A 19503-nucleotide genomic window follows, 5' to 3' on the forward strand; every position below is an offset into this window, starting at 1 on the left:
TGTATACAGTAGATGTGTGTGTTTTAATAATAGTAGCAAGCTATGACACTGCATATAAATGCTCTCCCTGCTTTTCCTGCCTAATGCTCCCTTCCTTTACTTTTAGTGTCCGCTACAGCTTTTTATAAGGCTCAGCCAGTCATAGAGTTCATGTGTGAGGTTCTGGATATACGAAACATAGACGAGCAACCTAAACCTCTTACAGACTCTCAGAGAGTGCGCTTCACTAAGGAGATAAAAGGTAAATTGCTCTTCTGAATCTTAGCACATGATGAAAATCAATAGGCGGTACAAACAAATTGAAAAAAGAAAAGAATACAGTAACATAAACAAAACCTGCTCATAGACAGTTTAAAGATATGTGAAAACACTTGCAATGTATTATTTTGTAAAGAAGAATGATATTTAGTGGTATATTTTTACTTTGCTTGTTATGGTCAGGTCTGAAAGTTGAAGTCACACACTGTGGGCAGATGAAAAGGAAATACAGAGTTTGCAATGTTACCCGTAGGCCTGCCAGTCACCAGACGTAAGTAAGCAAGAGAGTCTCTTGAAGTGTGCTAAGGAAAGCACGGGTCAAGTATAAAATTGTACCTATTATAGGGGGTCATTCCGAGTTGATCGCTAGCTGCCGTTGTTCGCAGCACAGCGATCATGCTAAAAATCGGCATTTCTGCGCATGCATACGGGCCACAGTGCGCACGCGCAAAGTACTTTCACACTATGCAGTTTTACACAAGGTCGAGCAACGCTTTTCTGTCGCTGTGTTGATCGGTGAGTCATTGACAGGAAGTGGGTGTTTCTGGGTGGTAACTGGCTGTTTTCAGGGAGTGTGCTAAAAAACGCAGGCTCGACAGGTAAAAACGCAGGCGTGCCTGGGGAAATGGGGGAGTGGCTGGCCGAACGCAGGGCGTGTTTGTGACGTCAAAACCGGAACTAAACAGTCTGCACTGATCGCAAGGTAGGAGTAAGTTTTGAGCTGCTCAGAAACTGCATGAAAATATTTTATAGCAGAACTGCTAACCTTTCGGTCGCACTTTTGCTAAGCTAAGATACACTCCCAGAGGGTGGCGGCTTAGCGTTTGCACTGCTGCTAAAAGCAGCTAGCGAGTGATCAACTCGGAATGAGGGCCATAATGTCTTCAATGTCTTTACTAGGTTCCCGCTGCAATTGGAGAGTGGTCAGACCGTTGAGTGCACAGTGGCTCAATATTTCAAGCAGAAATATAACTTACAGCTAAAGTACCCTCACCTTCCCTGCCTGCAGGTGGGACAGGAGCAGAAGCACACGTATCTACCTCTGGAGGTGAGAACTGGAACAGTTTTGTTTTACAAGTTGTACTTTCTATGTAGACGTAATATATGTGCAGGGAGTTGCAATTGTGTGCATGTTTAAACTGAACTTTACAGACAGATACAAGGAGATGTGTGTGTTTTATTCTGATGTGCCTTGGACCAGCCAGCATCACATAAGGGTAAATGTTATAATCTGAAAGTTAGAAGGCATAACATCAGCAAGAGTATGTAGCTTCATTTAAATTCAGTGTTTGCTACTATGTTAGTTCTCATTCAGTATACACTATATAGACAAAAGTGATTGGACACTGACAGCAAATAGATCAACTAGATTTTATACACGTCAGTACTTTGTAAGTCCACCATGTGCAGTGATTACTGCAGACTCCCTTCTTGTCAGACTGTCCACAAGTTTCTGGACAACAACAGGTGGTATGTTTTTCCATTCTGCGACGGATGCTATAACGCATCCGTCGCAGAAGTTCTCAATGGGGTTTAGATCAGTCCATACGGTTTAAGACATTTTCTGTATACCAGTCCCGGGTCGCCCTAGAAACATGACATGACACAACCTACAATGATCCCTTTTTCAAACTGTGTTAGCTCCCTCCGGCAAGCCATTTCAATAGCAAATGATTTAATCAGTTCCCCTCTACTCGTTTTATACAGATGGAGCTATTGCCGAGATCGTCCCCGTCCGTGCGCGCGCCCGTGACAGAGACGCGCCCCATTCACTTGAATAGAAAGCGCCTCCATCCTTGCGGCCGGACAGAGACGCTCTATTTGGGAGCGCTCTGTGCACTCCCGGCGTGAATAGGCGGACGGGTCACCTAGTCATGCCAGGAGTGCATGTTTGCAATGGAGCCGCCTCAGATGAGCGCAGCTCCATCTGTACATTCACAAACTCGTGTCTGCTGCAGGAGCACAGTGTTTCACTGGCGCAGGGGTGTGTCCAGTCACTAGTGAAGGTTTAATATTTGCAATTACCCCTTAAACATTATGTGCTTGCCATTGCAAATCTTTAATTCTTTCGTATTTTTAGTCAGTCCTTTGTCTGTGGTTCCTAAACTTTTTCTTTTCAGGGTGCACTTAGGGCCTGAGGTGAGAGTAAAGTATAAAAGAACAAGTTACCGTGCGCCTTGACAAAAGTAAGGGGGAGACAAAACACATGGGGGTAGGGGGGCTGTAAGAAAAAAAACCCACAGAGGCATTTAGATATGTAGACAGCTTCCCCCACATGGTATGAAAGAAACATTGTAAGCGGAGAGACAGGAAGCTAATACATCAAAGCCTTCTTGCGTGACTGTGAGGTGCACAGTTCAAGCCAATGGAGGGGAAGCGGAGATTAGTGTGAGGACGCCCATGCCCACACTAGTAATCCAATAGGCTGATGCACTGTGGGCTCTAGTAGGGATCGCCGGAGGGGGGAGTTTTCACTCTCCATCTCCAGCAGACGAAACGTTAATACATTGTTTACTGCTTCGCTAAAGAGGTAAGAACTATACCCAGACAATCTGTGCCAGTATAATATATCTCCCCCACAGTCTTAAAAGTGCCACAGAGGCATCACTTATATAGGTCAATTGGTAGTAATACAGTAGTATTGTTTATGTTAAAGGCATCACTTCACTTATGGAGGAAATAGGTATTAATTCACTACCTGAACTCTCCTGTAGATGCAAATTTGGTGAAGGAGGTAGTGTGATGGAAATGGCAGCTTATGCCAATAGGGGGTAAAAGTTTACATCTTTGTTACACTCCTCTTAGGCATAGTTCAGTCGGAAGCCAAGCTGATCTTACGTGGTGATGCATCATTTAGAAACTGGGGAGCACAGTTAAGTAACTCACATATCAAGTTCTACAACATGTAATGGAGAATATATAAAGGAAGGTACATGAGATGCTGGAACTTGTAATTATCCAGACATCTCGCAATTCTGCCTTGGTGCTTTGATAGGATGCGTTTAGCATCCCAGCAGTTGGGATGCCGGCGGTCATGTGTCCGAAGCTAGAATCCCGTCACCTATCAGGAGACCGGCGCTGAGACAAAGTGCCTTTGGACACTGAAAATTTGCTGGCTTACGAGGAAGACTGTCTTCCTGCTTGCCATAGCGTTGACCCGGCAAGTGTCAGACCGGAGCACATCATCATGTAGCTCTTCATTTTTGGGTTTTCTCGGTCCGGGCCGTACTTCGGACGTGACTTGGCTACCCCATTATGGCTCTTCTTTGCCGGAGGTAGAGTCAATCTTTGTCCTGCAGTTCACAAACAGGACTTGCCAGCTACCAAACAGACTTTGGCCAGGTGGCTCCATTTGACCATCTGCCACGCTTACTCAGCAGCGGACCTTCCTTCTCTGGCCATTGTAACTGCTCATTTCACCCAGTCGGTGTGGACTTCTTGGTAGCTCGTCATGGCACCTTGGCGGAGTAGCTTTGTAAGGAGACTGTGGTTCTTGGAAAATAATAAGGCTACCCCTTTAGACTTACTCTCTGGCGTCTTGCAATAAAAGGCTAAAGGAAATCTATGGTTAGTTAGGGATGGGCTCCGAGCAGCGATCTTAAAATGCATCTCTGGGACGAGAACAGTATCAGCTCTATTGAACCACAATGACCTAAGTAGGGCGGATCACTTTTTCTGGGACATTGAGGCCCTTAGTGTTGATTGACATAAGTTTCAATTTACCAGGCAGGGTCAAGGAGGCCAGAAAACAGTAAACAGTGCCTTGATTCCTGGAATGGTCAGGAAAGGGGTGGGAAAGAGAGAAGAAGCAAAGTATGAAAATGGAGAGAGAGTGGGAAACAAATAACAATATTAACATGAAAAGAAAGAAATCCGCTGTGGGGAGACTGATACAGAGTAATCAGAAATCCAAAAGGCTTCGTAGCCAGTGGTGGGTGTGGGGATAGGGAATCACTAGTAGGGTCATGTTGGTAACTAAGTAATCAAAGATCATATCAAGCATGTCACGATCCGGGTATCTAGACGCCATTATTTACCTTTCAGGTGTCTCCTAAGGCTGGCTCAGCGTCCTAGGCCCAGTTCCCAGCTATGTTGCTAGCATTCATATGTCATGTCTCATCTTTGCTGATCCGTGGATATTGTCCTTCTAATGCCCGGGCGACTGGCATGGCGTCACCTGCCGGCGGGGCCTCGGGCATCGTCTCCTATTCTCAATGCACTACAGGGTATGTGGCACTCTCCACCTACTGCGGCCGCGGCCATCCATGCTGGTGGTTTGAGACGCAAGTCGGCGTTCTCTGTGTTCACCGCCGCCATTACAGAGGAATCTCCATGTGGTGTTACAAACAAGGTTTCCCTCCACTGGCCGGTATGGGCGCAGCCATCATAGTTCTAGTCACATGATCCTGACCTCCAATCCATAGCTCCGCTGAAGTCTGCCTAATTGCCCATCCAATCCCTGCATACCTAAGGGTATAAAGGGATTGAGCCTGCACCAGGAAATCGTCAGTGCTTTGGTTGTCAAACCTTGTTTCCAGTCTCTCTCTCCTGTGGTTGTTTTCATTCCAGGTTTCCAGCTACTGTTTCCAGTTACCACTAAGAGACCCGCACCAGCTTACCACCTTGCGGTGCAGCCTGACTCTGCAGTCTTCTGTGTTTGATCCAGCTTCCAGCTACAGTTTCATCTGCTTCTAGCGGTCAGCTTCCAGCAGTGATCAGCTTCCTTAAAGAGCCGGTGCTTCTCCAGCGGTTACCTGCATACCATCGGTTCCCGCACACCATCGGTTCCTATATCCTCGCTCCCTAGCTTCATTCTACTATTTGGCTGGTTCCATCCAGCATCCACTCCATGTTCTAACACCTGGCTGGTTCCATCCAGCGTCCACAGCAGCTACCTCAACTACAGTGTTACCGGCTTCCAGTGATACGTCTGCTGGTGTGTTCCTTGGCTACACTTAATACTACGGACGGGTCTGGTAAGGACATTCCATCTCTGGGACATTAAGAACTGTACCTACTGCTACCAGTACCCTGTGGCCATTGCCAAACCCATAGTTATCCAGGAACTGTTTTATCATATCTGCTGTATATCTTCATTCATTTATCACTGCTGTGAATACATGGAGTTCTGTTAATAAACTTTTATTGACTTTTAATCCTAGTTGTCGTGGTCACGCCTTCGGGCAACCTTTCTACAGCTTACTCATATGTCCAGGGGTCTGATTAAACCCCCGAAGTTTAGCTTCACCTCAGCCCCTACAACTGAGGCTTCCTCCTGTCAGCTCAGGCCCTCAGTTGTGACAGTAAGCACTGACCATATGAATCCAGCCGGAGACCAGGATCAAGCGGCCAGGCGAATGCAAGAACTGGCAGCCAGACTCGAACATCAGGAGGCTGCACAAGGCCACATCATCCGCTGTCTCCAGGATCTCTCTACTCGGCTGGATGGGATCCAAACGACCCTCCGTGGATCAGGGGCGTCCGGTGCGTCCAATACAGTGACACCAGTTGTAACCCCACCCACCTTACCCATTTCTGCTCCACGTCTTCATCTTCCAACGCCAGCAAAATTTGATGGATCTCCAAGATCTTGCAGGGGATTTCTCAATCAATGTGAAATACATTTCGAGCTACAACCTGGCAGTTTGCCTAGTGAACGCACTAAAATTGCTTATATTATTTCCCTCCTTAGTGGCTCAGCCCTTGATTGGGCATCACCTTTATGGGAGAAATCCGACACCCTGTTGTCCTCATATACTGACTTTGTAACGACATTCAGGCGCATCTTCGACGAGCCAGGCCGTGTAACTTCAGCTTCTTCTGAGATTCTTCGTTTACGCCAAGGAACGCGTACTGTGGGACAGTACCTAATACAGTTCAAGATCCTGGCATCCGAACTGGCATGGAATGATGAAGCCCTGTATGCTGCATTCTGGCATGGCTTATCTGAACACATCAAGGACGAATTAGCTACCAGAGACTTGCCCTCTAAGTTGGATGAGCTAATATCTCTATGTACAAAAGTTGATCTACGGTTCAGAGAAAGAGCAACTGAGCGGGGAAGGTCATCTATCCCAAAATCTTCGGCTCCTCCTCCTCGTCAACCGTCTCCATCCAAAGATGAGCCCATGCAAATTGGTTGTTCCAGTCTATCTCCAGCTGAGCGTCGAAGACGTCTTTCTGAGTCCCTCTGTCTTTACTGTGCAGCTCCGTCTCATGCAATCAATGCCTGTCCCAAACGTTCCGGGAAACTTCCAAGTCCTAGCCCGCCAAGTAGAGGGCCGGCTAGGAGTAATGCTCTCCTCTCCATCTCCTCATGATTGTAATCTCCCAGTCTCGCTTCAAATTGCTCAACGTTGTAGGAACGTCATTGCCCTCCTAGATTCCGGAGCAGCTGGGAATTTCATAACTGAAGCATATGTTAAACGGTGGTCCCTACCCACTGAGAGACTTTCCTCGTCCATATCTTTGACTGCCGTGGATGGCAGTAAGATTTTTGATGCAGTTATTTCTTTAAGAACTCTACCAGTTCGTCTGAGAGTAGGAGTTCTTCACTCAGAATTAATTTCTTTTCTAGTTATTCCAAGAGCCACACATCCAGTGGTTTTGGGCCTTCCATGGCTTCGTCACCATAACCCATCGATTGACTGGACGACTACCCAAATCCTGGCATGGGGTCCTTCCTGTACTGAGACCTGTTTGTGCAAAGTGCTTCCTGTATGTTCTTCCTCCTCCAAGTCGTTTGATGTTCCACCTCCTCCGTATCAAGATTACACGGACGTGTTCAGTAAAGCTTCTGCCGATATCCTTCCTCCTCATAGGGAATGGGACTGTCCAATCGATCTCATCCCGGGGAAGGTTCCACCTCGAGGCCGAACCTATCCGTTGTCTTTACCAGAAACGCATTCTATGGAAGAATATATTAAGGAAAATCTGGCGAAGGGTTTCATTCGACCTTCTTCCTCCCCAGCTGGCGCAGGTTTCTTCTTCGTTAAGAAGAAAGACGGTGGCCTGCGGCCATGCATCGACTACAGAGGCTTGAACGACATCACTGTCAAGAACCGATATCCTTTACCCTTGATTACAGAACTCTTCGATCGAGTTAGCGGAGCAACCATCTTCACGAAAATTAGATTTGAGGGGTGCCTACAACCTCATCTGGATCCGAGAGGGTGACGAGTGGAAGACTGCATTTAACACCCGTGATGGACATTATGAGTACCTCGTCATGCCTTTTGGTTTAAGTAATGCTCCAGCTGTCGTCCAGCATTTCGTGAACGAGATCTTCAGAGACATCTTATGTCGTGGTTTATCTAGATGATATACTTATCTTTGCCAACAATCTGGAAGAACATCGTTTCTGGGTAAAGGAAGTTCTGTCCCGTCTCCGTGTCAATCATCTCTATTTCAAATTGGAGAAGTGTGTTTTTGAAGTTAAATCCATTCTGTTTCTAGGCTACATTGTGTCCGGTTCCGGACTAGAGATGGATCCTGAGAAACTACAAGCAATCCAGAATTGGCCGATACCTTTAACCCTCAAAGGGGTCCAGAGATTTTTAGGTTTCGCCAATTATTACAGAAAGTTTATACAAGACTTTTCCGCCATTGTGGCACCTATCGCTGCGTTAACCAAGAAGGGTGCTAACCCGTCCAAGTGGTCTGAAGAAGCTATGCAAGCCTTTCATCTATTAAAGCAACGATTCATCTCTGCTCCGGTTTTGAAACAGCCCGACATCAACTCACTTTTCATCCTTGAGGTGGATGCCTCTTCCGTTGGAGTAGGGGCGGTGCTATCCCAGAGAGCTAAAGATGGTCATCTACATCCTTGCAGCTTCTTCTCCCGGAAGTTTTCTCCAGCTGAGCGCAACTATGCCATTGGCGATCAGGAGTTGCTGGCAATCAAACTCACTCTGGAGGAGTGGAGATACCTGCTGGGGGGAGCTTCTCATTCTGTTACCATACTTACCGATCACAAGAATCTTTTGTATTTGAAAGGCACACAATGTCTTAATCCTCGTCAGGCCAGATGAGCACTTTTCTTTTCTAGGTTCGACTTTAAACTCCAGTTTTGTCCGGGCTCTCAGAATCGCAAGGCCGATGCCCTTTCCCGCTCTTGGGAGCAAGAAAATGAGTCGGAGTCTTCTGACAAGCATCCTATTATCAATCCGTTGGCATTCTCTACGGTAAGGATGGACTCTACGCCCCCACCAGGGAAAAGTTTTGTCAAGTCGGTGTTAAGGAAGAAGCTCATGCATTGGGCACATGCTTCCCGTTTTGCCGGACATAAAGGCATTCAGAAAACCCTTGAGTTCATCTCTAAGGTCTTATTGGTGGCCAACTCTGAAGAAGGACGTCATGGAGTTTATTGCTTCTTGCCCAAAGTGTGCCCAACACAAAGTATCCCGCCAGTCGCCTGCGGGGCAACTGGTTCCATTATCTGTTCCCCGTCGACTGTGGACCCATTTGTCGATGGACTTCGTCACAGACCTGCCTATGTGCAACAAGTTTAATACCATCTGGGTAGTGGTTGACCGGTTTACCAAGATGGCACATTTCATTCCCCTCACCGGTCTTCCGTCAGCTTCCAAGTTGGCTCAAGTATTCATTCAGGAAATCTTCCGACTACACGGTCTTCCCGAGGAGATCATCTCTGATAGAGGAGTACAATTCATAGCCAAATTCTGGCGAAGTTTGTGTCAAGCCCTCCAAGTCAAATTAAAGTTCTCTACAGCTTACCATCCTCAGACCAATGGTCAAACAGAGGGTGAATCAGGACTTGGAGGCCTTCCTCCGCATCTATGTGTCTTCCTCTCAAGATGACTGGGTTCAACTTCTTCCCTGGGCCGAGTTCAGCCATAATAACCAATATCATTCCTCATCTTCTTCAACACCATTCTTCATCAACTACGGATTCCACCCTAAAGTTCCAGAATTCCAGCCGCTTCCAGCGACTTCTGTACCAGCAGTTGATATCACCTTGCGCCAGTTTTCAAACAACTGGAAAAATGTTCGAGCGGCCCTGCTCAAAGCATCATTTAGATACAAGAAGTTTGCAGATAAGAAGCATAGGGCAGTTCCTGCCCTCAAAGTGGGTGATCGTGTGTGGTTGTCTATAAAGAATTTGAGATTGAGAGTTCCAAGCATGAAGTTTGCGCCCCGTTACATTGGTCCTTTTCAAATTGAACAAGTTATCAATCCTGTTGCTTACAAACTCCAGTTACCCCCATTCTTGAAAATTCCTAGGACATTCCATGTTTCCCTTCTGAAACCGCTGATCCTGAATCGATTCCATTCTGCACTACCTTCGGCTCCTAAAGTCCAGACTCAACGGGGAGTTGAGTATGAAGTTGCCAAGATTCTGGATTCACGTTTCCGTTATGGTCAGTTACAATATCTTATTGATTGGAAGGGCTATGGCCCTGAGGAACGCTCTTGGACCAATGCTTCAGATGTCCATGCTCCTACCGTGGTCCGGAATTTCCACTCCAGATTTCCTCAGAAGCCTAAGAAGTGTCCTGGGGCCACTCCTAAAGGGGGGGGGGTGCTGTCACAATCCGGGTATCTGGACGCCATTAATTACCTTTCAGGTGTCTCCTAAGGCTGGCTCAGCGTCCTAGGCACGGTTCCCAGCTATGTTGCTAGCATTCATATGTCATGTCTCATCTTTGCTGATCCGTGGATATTGTCCTTCCAATGCCCGGGCGACTGGCATGGCGTCACCTGCCGGCAGGGCCTCGGGCATCGTCTCCTATTTTCAATGCACTACAGGATATGTGGCACTCTTCACCTACTGCGGCCGCGGCCATCCATGCTGGAGGTTTGAGACGCAAGTCGGCGTTCTCTGTGTTCACCGCCGCCATTACAGAGGAATCTCCATGTGGTGTTACAAACAAGGTTTCCCTCCACTGGCCGGTATGTGCGCAGCCATCATAGTTCTAGTCACATGATCCTGACCTCCAATCCATAGCTCCGCTGAAGTCTGCCTAATTGCCCATCCAATCCCTGCATACCTAAGGGTATAAAGGGATTGAGCCTGCACCAGGAAATCGTCAGTGCTTTGGTTGTCAAACCTTGTTTCCAGTCTCTCTCTCCTGTGGTTGTTTTCATTCCAGGTTTCCAGCTACTGTTTCCAGTTACCACTAAGAGACCCGCACCAGCTTACCACCTTGCGGTGCAGCCTGACTCTGCAGTCTTCTGTGTTTGCTCCAGCTTCCAGCTACAGTTTCATCTGCTTCTAGCGGTCAGCTTCCAGCAGTGATCAGCTTCCTTAAAGAGCCGGTGCTTCTCCAGCGGTTACCTGCATACCATCGGTTCCCGCAAACCATCGGTACCCGCACACCATCGGTTCCTATATCCTCGCTCCCTAGCTTCATTCTACTATTTGGCTGGTTCCATCCAGCATCCACTCCATGTTCTAACACCTGGCTGGTTCCATCCAGCGTCCACAGCAGCTACCTCAACTACAGTGTTACCGGCTTCCAGTGATACGTCTGCTGGTGTGTTCCTTGGCTACACTTAATACTACGGACGGGTCTGGTAAGGACATTCCATCTCTGGGACATTAAGAACTGTACCTACTGCTACCAGTACCCTGTGGTCATTGCCAAACCAATAGTTATCCAGGAACTGTTTTATCATATCTGCTGTATATCTTCATTCATTTATCACTGCTGTGAATACATGGAGTTCTGTTAATAAACTTTTATTGACTTTTAATCCTGGTTTTCGTGGTCACGCCTTCGGGCAACCTTTCTACAGCTTACTCATATGTCCAGGGGTCTGATTAAACCTCCGAAGTTTAGCTTCACCTCAGCGCCTACAACTGAGGCTTCCTCCTGTCAGCTTAGGCCCTCAGTTGTGACAAAGCAGGGGTATTGACTGAAATCATAACGTAAACATATGTAACATCTCAAATGCAGCTTAAATGGTGAACTGGCCATAGGACCTCAGCCCTCAAGGACCAGAATTTTAAACTAACAGGTGTAACTGACAACCAGACCATAACTTGGACAATGATGAAATGGATCTTACTAGGGAGGCCAATCCCGGGCCATTTTTTCAATCCCGGGTATCGGGATTGAAAAATAGTCAATCCCGGGATTGGCGTTTCCCTTTGTGTCCGCCCCCGCGCACATAATTTACCATACAGTGGGGGCAGGAAACATCCGTAGGTCTCAGCTGGTGGCTGGCGGACGGCGCAGCGTCATGTGTGGGGGAGCTGGGAGGAGGGCAGCGTCTGAGCGACCTAAGGGCACTCAACGCTGCCCGGCTTAAAAAAAACCCAAAAGGGCCGTCTGATCCCTCAATCCCGGGGATTAAAGCTTCCAATCCCGGGATTGAATCCCGGCCATTTTTTGGCCTAAATCCTGGCATCTCGCCGATCCTGGGATCCGCCACCCTAGATCTCACGAATGTGGAATGTAGTGGAGTCCAGAAATGTCAATGGAGAGAACAAACAAAGAGTAGAAAAAACCTCGTCAGAAACCGAATGTCTGACAATTGGGTAGCGTTCGAGTCTGGACAGGCCGTGGACACAGGGAATCTCTTGATTTTAGGGTCACGGGCCTCTTGCCATTGGGAGCCAGTATGCCTTAACTGGGGAAGTTGCAGTTCCGGTATGGTGAATTCCTAGTTGGGCAATGCAATTTTAGGTAAGCAAAGTCCAGAACAGAATACTGGTAGATTGGAAAAGATAGTTAAAGAATGCATCTTTCCAGATGACAATACTTGCAGGTTAAAGGGGAAGCCCCAACGATACTTCCGCTGACGCTTTCGAAGTTCATTTGTCAATGGTTTAAGAGCTTTCTGCTGCTGAAGGGTATGCCAGGACGTCGACTCCGTTCAACTGGCGAATCTTGCGCATGATGTCATTTTTTTTGAGAGTAGTAATGCAACCGACAGATTACATCACGAGGACGATCTGTCGGAAGCCCTCGTGGTCTAAGTGCGCGATGGGCTCTATAAAATGTGACTGTGTTGCACGGGTTGTTACCCAAGACCTCGTTGAAGATCTTCACCAGACCTGATGGAGGGACATCCTCTGGCAAGCTTCTAATTATAATACTAATGTTGTTTCTCATCCCCCGGTTATCGAGATCAGTCAGTCGGCCTTGCAGCGACCTACAGTAATCTCGGCAGAAATTACATCTTGTAAAGATAGCAAAAAAAACTCCAGTTGAGTCTTGACATTCTTCCAGAGTGGACACATGACCAGAAAGCTGATAAATATTTTGTCTGATAGCTAATTTGGTCTGAAAGTGTCCTGGAGATCTTGTTTGGTGGGGAGATTCTTCATAAAATTCAGAATGTCGCGAATATCTCCATCCCACATAGGGAGGGAGCGGTCCACTTCAGCTGGCGGGGAGGATGCGGGAGTATTGGGAGGGGAGGAGGATGGGCTGGAGGCTGAGAGATCTACCTTAGGCCTGGATGGAGTGGGCTGTAGGAACGACCTCATATCTGTCTGGGATATAGTTTCTTTCGGTAGAGGTGTGTTAAGTTTCTGGGAAGCTTTCTTGTTCCTGACCACAATGTGGATATAGAGAGTTGAACGGAGAGTCAGGGAATTCAATAGTTACGTGTTTACATAATACGCTAAAAAGGAAGGGCCCCTAACATTATGACTCCCAGTGGATTGGCACTAGCAAGCCATTAAGTAGCTATGGACAGCATCATCAGAAACAAGAGCACAACCACCCTTCTTGCTTCGAAGGGGCTCATGTTTGAGAAAATGCTGATTTCTCTAACGTCCTAGTGGATGCTGGGAACTCCGTAAGGACCATGGGGAATAGCGGGCTCCGAAGGAGGCTGGGCACTCTAGAAAGATCTTAGACTACCTGGTGTGCACTGGCTCCTCCCACTATGACCCTCCTCCAAGCCTCAGTTAGATTTCGTGCCCGGCCGAGGTTGGATGCACACTAGGGGCTCTCCTGAGCTCTTAGAAAGTTATAGTCTTAGAATTTTTTTTTTTTCAGTGAGACCTGCTGGCAACAGGCTCACTGCAGCGAGGGACTAAGGGGAGAAGAAGCGAACTCGCCTGCTTGCAGCCGGATTGGGCTTCTTAGGCTACTGGACACCATTAGCTCCAGAGGGATCGACCGCAGGCCCAGCCTTGATGTTCGGTCCCGGAGCCGCGCCGCCGTCCCCCTTACAGAGCCAGAAGCAGGAAGATGGTCCGGAAAATCGGCGGCATGAAGACATCCTGTCTTCACCAAGGTAGCGCACAGCACTGCAGCTGTGCGCCATTGCTCCTCATACACATTTCACACTCCGGTCACTGAGGGTGCAGAGCGCTGGGGGGGGGCGCTCTGAGGCAGCAATAAAAACACCTTGGCTGGCTAAAATACCTCAATATATAGCCCCTGGGGCTATATATGAGGTAAATACCCCTGCCAGAATCCCAAAATAAGCGGGAGAATAGGCCGCGAAAAAGGGGCGGAGCCTATCTCCTCAGCACACTGGCGCCATTTTTCCCTCACAGCTCGGCTGGAAGGAAGCTCCCTGGCTCTTCCCTGCATTTCTACAATACAGTAAGAGGGAAAAAGAGAGGGGGGGCACTAAATTGGCACTGTATACAGTATAAGCAGCTATTAGGGACATAACTCAGTTAGTCCCTGTATATATATAGCGCTCTGGTGTGTGCTGGCATACTCTTACTCTGTCCCCCCAAAGGGCTTTTGTGGGTCCTGTCCTCTATTTGAGCATTCCCTGTGTGTGTGGAGTGTGTCGGTACGGCTGTGTCGACATGTTTGAGGAGGATAATGATGTGGAGGGGGAGCAGATGCCTTTAGCAGAGATGTCACCCCCTGCGGGGCAGACACCGGAGTGGATGGTATTATGGCAAGAAATGAGTGCACGTATAGACTCCTTACATAAAAAATTTGACGACATGCCGCCTGTGGGACAGCCGAGTCTTCAGCTCGTGCCGGTCCAAGGGTCTCAAAAGTCATCAGGGGCTCTAAAACGCCCGTTATCTCAGGTGGCACAAGTAGATGTCGACACGGATACTGACGCCAGTGTCGACGACGATGAGTCAAATTTAATGCCCGTTAAGGCCATTCGCTGCATGATTGAGGCAATGAAAGAGGTGTTAAATATTTCTGATTTACATCCAGGTACCACAAAAAAGGGTATTATGTTTGGGGAGAAAAAACTACCTGTAGTTTTTCCCCCGTCAGATGAATTAAATGAAGTGTGTGAAGAAGCGTGGGCTTCCCCTGATAAGAAATTGGTGATTCCTAAGAAATTACTAATGGCGTTCCCTTTCCCGCCAGAGGATAGGTTACGTTGGGAAACACCCCCGAGGGTGGATAAAGCGCTCACACGTTTGTCAAAAAAGGTGGCACTACCGTCCCAGGATACGGCCGCCCTTAAGGAACCTGCTGATAGAAGGCAGGAGGCGATCCTGAAGTCTGTATATACACACTCAGGCATTATACTCAGACCAGCAATTGCGTCAGCTTGGATGTGCAGTGCTGCCGCTGCATGGTCAGATAACCTGTCAGAAAATATTGACACACTAGACAGAGACACGATCCTGTTAACAATTGACCATATCAAAGACTCAGTCTTATACATGAGAGATGCACAGAGGGAAATCTGCCGGCTGGCATCTAAAGTAAGTGCACTATCTATCTCTGCTAGGAGATGCTTATGGACTCGCCAGTGGACTGGAGATGCAGATTCCAAAAGGCACATGGAAGTTTTGCCTTATAAAGGGGAGGAATTATTTGGGGATGGTCTCTCCGACCTAGTTTCCACAGCAACGTCTGGGAAGTCAGCATTTTTACCCCATGTCCCCTCACAGCCTAAGAAGGCGCCATTTTATCAGGTTCAGTCCTTTCGATCCCAGAAAAATAAGCGGGGAAAAGGAGGGTCTTTTCTGTCTAGAGGCAGAGGCAGGGGAAAAAGGCTGCAGCAAACAGCAGGTTCCCAGGAACAAAAGTCCTCCCCCGCTTCCTCTTCCAAGTCCGCCGCATGACGGTGGGGCTTCACAAGCGGAGCCAGGTACGGTGGGGGCCCGCCTCAGGAATTTCAGCGATCAGTGGGTTCGCTCACAGGTAGATCCCTGGATCCTTCAAATAGTATCTCAGGGATACAGGCTGGAATTCGAGGCGATTCCACCCCGCCGTTTCCTAAAATCCGCCTTGCCGATTGCTCCCTCAGACAGGGAGGCAGTGCTAGCGGCAATTCACAAGCTGTATTCCCAGCAGGTGATAATCAAGGTACCCCTACTTCAACAAGGCCGGGGTTACTATTCCACACTATTTGTGGTACCGAAACCGGACGGTTCGGTGAGACCCATTCTAAATTTGAAGTCCTTGAACACATACATAAAAAAATTCAAGTTCAAGATGGAATCGCTCAGGGCGGTTATTGCAAGCCTGGACGAGGGGGATTACATGGTATCCCTGGACATCAAGGATGCTTACCTGCATGTCCCCATTTACAATTCTCACCAGGAGTACCTCAGATTTGTGGTACAGGATTGCCATTACCAATTCCAGACGCTGCCGTTTGGACTCTCCACGGCACCGAGGGTATTTACCAAGGTTATGGCGGAAATGATGATACTCCTTCGAAAAAAGGGAGTTTTAATTATCCCATACTTGGACGATCTCCTAATAAAGGCACGATCCAAGGAACAGTTGTTAGTGGGAGTAGCACTATCTCAGGAAGTGCTGAGCCAGCACGGTTGGATTCTGAATATCCCAAAGTCACAGCTGGTCCCCACGACACGTCTAATGTTCCTGGGAATGATTCTGGACACGGCCCAGAAAAAAGTGTTTCTCCCGGAGGAGAAAGCCAGGGAGTTGTCTTCTCTAGTCAGAGACCTCCTAAAACCAAAACAGGTATCGGTGCATCACTGCACGCGGGTCCTGGGAAAGATGGTAGCTTCTTACGAAGCAATTCCATTCGGCAGGTTCCATGCCAGAATCTTTCAGTGGAACCTGTTGGACAAGTGGTCCGGATCGCATCTTCAGATGCATCGTTTAATAACCCTGTCTCCACGAACCAGGGTGTCTCTTCTGTGGTGGCTGAACAGTGCTCATCTTCTGGAGGGCCGCAGATTCGGCATACAGGACTGGGTCCTGGTGACCACGGATGCCAGCCTACGGGGCTGGGGGGCAGTCACAAAGGGAAGAAATTTCCAGGGACTATGGTCAAGTCAGGAGACTGCCCTTCACATAAATATTCTGGAACTAAGGGCCATTTACAATGCCCTAAGTCAAGCAAAATCCCTGCTTCTACACCAGCCGGTGCTGATCCAGTCAGACAACATCACGGCAGTCGCCCATGTGAATCGACAAGGCGGCACAAGAAGCAGGACAGCGATGGCAGAAGCCACAAAAATTCTCCGATGGGCGGAAAATCATGTACTAGCACTGTCAGCAGTGTTCATCCCGGGAGTGGACAACTGGGAAGCAGACTTTCTCAGCAGGCACGACCTCCACCCGGGAGAGTGGGGACTTCATCCAGAAGTCTTCAAAATGATTGTAAATCAATGGGGTCGTCCACAGGTGGACATGATGGCGTCCCGCATAAACAAAAAACTAGAGAAGTATTGCGCCAGGTCAAGAGACCCTCAGGCGATAGCGGTGGACGCCCTAGTGACACCGTGGGTGTACCGGTCAGTATATGTGTTCCCTCCTCTACCTCTCATACCAAAGGTACTGAGAATAATAAGAAAGCGAGGAGTAAACACAATTCTCGTGGTTCCGGATTGGCCAAGAAGAGCGTGGTACCCGGAACTTCAAGAGATGATCTCAGAGGACCCTTGGTCCCTGCCGCTCAGACAGGACCTGCTACAGCAGGGCCCCTGCCTGTTCCAAGACTTACCGCGGCTGCGTTTGACGGCATGGCGGTTGAACGCCGGATCCTGAAGGAAAAGGGCATTCCGGAGGAAGTCATTCCTACGCTTATTAAAGCCAGGAAAGATGTTACGGCAAAACATTATCACCGCATATGGCGGAAATATGTTGCATGGTGCGAGGCCAAAAAGGCCCCAACAGAGGAATTTCAACTGGGTCGATTTCTACATTTCCTGCAAGCAGGAGTGAATATGGGCCTAAAACTAGGCTCCATTAAAGTACAGATCTCGGCTCTGTCGATTTTCTTTCAAAAGGAACTAGCTTCAGTACCTGAAGTTCAGACATTTGTGAAAGGAGTGCTGCATATTCAGCCCCCATTTGTGCCTCCTGTGGCACCGTGGGATCTCAACGTGATGTTGAATTTCTTGAAATCACATTGGTTTGAGCCACTAAAAACCGTGGATCTGAAATATCTCACGTGGAAAGTGGTCATGTTATTGGCCTTGGCATCAGCCAGGCGAGTGTCAGAATTGGCGGCTTTATCATGTAAAAGCCCTTATCTGATTTTTCATATGGATAGGGCAGAATTGAGGACTCGTCCCCAGTTTCTCCCTAAGGTGGTGTCAGCGTTTCACCTGAACCAGCCTATTGTGGTGCCTGCGGCTACTAAGGATTTGGAGGACTCCAAGTTGCTAGACGTTGTCAGGGCCCTGCAAATATATGTTTCCAGGACGGCTGGAGTCAGAAAATCTGACTCGCTGTTTATCCTATATGCACCCAACAAGCTGGGTGCTCCTGCTTCTAAGCAGACTATTGCTCGTTGGATTTGTAGTACAATTCAGCTTGCACATACTGTGGCAGGCCTGCCACAGCCTAAATCTGTCAATGCCCATTCCACAAGGAAGGTGGGCTCATCTTGGGCGGCTGCCCGAGGGGTCTCGGCTTTACAACTTTGCCGAGCAGCTACTTGGTCAGGGGCAAACACGTTTGCAAAATTCTATAAATTTGATACCCTGGCTGAGGAGGACCTGGAGTTCTCTCATTCGGTGCTGCAGAGTCATCCGCACTCTCCCGCCCGTTTGGGAGCTTTGGTATAATCCCCATGGTCCTTACGGAGTTCCCAGCATCCACTAGGACGTTAGAGAAAATAAGAATTTACTCACCGGTAATTCTGTTTCTCGTAGTCCGTAGTGGATGCTGGGCGCCCATCCCAAGTGCGGTCTATCTGCAATACTTGTACATAGTTATTGTTAACTAAATCGGGTTATTGTTGAGCCGTCTGTTGAGAGGCTCTATCGTTTCATACTGTTAACTGGGTTTCATATCACGAGTTGTTCGGTGTGATTGGTGTGGCTGGTATGAGTCTTACCCGGGATTCAAAATCCTTCCTTATTGTGTACGCTCGTCCGGGCACAGTACCTAACTGAGGCTTGGAGGAGGGTCATAGTGGGAGGAGCCAGTGCACACCAGGTAGTCTAAGATCTTTCTAGAGTGCCCAGCCTCCTTCGGAGCCCGCTATTCCCCATGGTCCTTACGGAGTTCCCAGCATCCACTACGGACTACGAGAAACAGAATTACCGGTGAGTAAATTCTTATTTTACTGTATCAGCCACATATCAGCAGCACTTATCTGGATACAAATGTGACCATCCCAGTGTTATAGTGTTAAATATCAGAGAAAACAATGCTGAGTCCAACACAGTAGAATGAACACTAGGGGGAGCTCTTACACAGGGATTGCAACACACTGGGAGTAGATAAAGCAGGCAGGAAAACAGTGTGGGAAGCTGTAATCCTAGAGACCCCGGGTTATATCTAGTGAAAGTTAGCAATGAAAAGTCCACAGGGAACAATAATAGTAACTATGTTACTGCATATGCTCCAAACTAGTAAGCTCATATTCTGTATGAGAGAAAAAGGAGGAAATGGTATGTAGGATGCAGGAAGGATTGAACCGTCAATAATAATGCTGAGTGTGGAAAAATGTATAATAAAAGGAGACTGCAGCTGGGACTGCAGACTATCAACAGCCTGCACCCTGAAACTGCAGTATCTAGCCTCCGCAGCCTTCCAAGATGACCGCCGTAGTCAGTTGAGGTCTGTTTACTGTACTGCACTGTGATCACACGTATTGGAAAGCAATCTGCACTCCTTTGGACAAGTTCTGCACTCCTTTGCACCAGTTCTGCGGATCAGGGGTGAAGAAGAAATACGTCGGCAGATAACGGTACAGTCAGGGATGCGATAACATATCGCAACATTAGTAAAATGCTTGCAGCATCAGGTGGTCAATAAGTTGAAGGCACTCAAGAAACAATATCAAAAGTTTAATGACCACAATAGGAACCGCAGTGGTGCTGTCCGCATGGATTGGCAGTATTTTGAGCTGTGTGCCCATGCATTTGGCCATACCGCATTAAGCAGCCCTGTGACA

General features: G+C 48.0%; 1 protein-coding gene across 2 annotated transcripts in view; it reads left to right on the plus strand.

Annotated features, from left to right (window-relative positions):
• LOC135036631 (protein argonaute-1) overlaps nucleotides 1-19503 on the plus strand; it is a 319574-nt gene that overhangs the window by 204506 nt on the left and 95565 nt on the right. For both annotated transcript variants that reach the window (XM_063954467.1, XM_063954468.1), the window contains 3 exons: nucleotides 107-241; nucleotides 442-529; nucleotides 1159-1306. In XM_063954467.1, the coding sequence (XP_063810537.1) occupies nucleotides 107-241; nucleotides 442-529; nucleotides 1159-1306 (371 nt within the window). The remainder of the gene's footprint in view (nucleotides 1-106; nucleotides 242-441; nucleotides 530-1158; nucleotides 1307-19503) is intronic.

The sequence above is a fragment of the Pseudophryne corroboree genome, chromosome 2 (genome assembly GCF_028390025.1).
Source record: "Pseudophryne corroboree isolate aPseCor3 chromosome 2, aPseCor3.hap2, whole genome shotgun sequence".
Taxonomy (NCBI): domain Eukaryota; kingdom Metazoa; phylum Chordata; class Amphibia; order Anura; family Myobatrachidae; genus Pseudophryne; species Pseudophryne corroboree.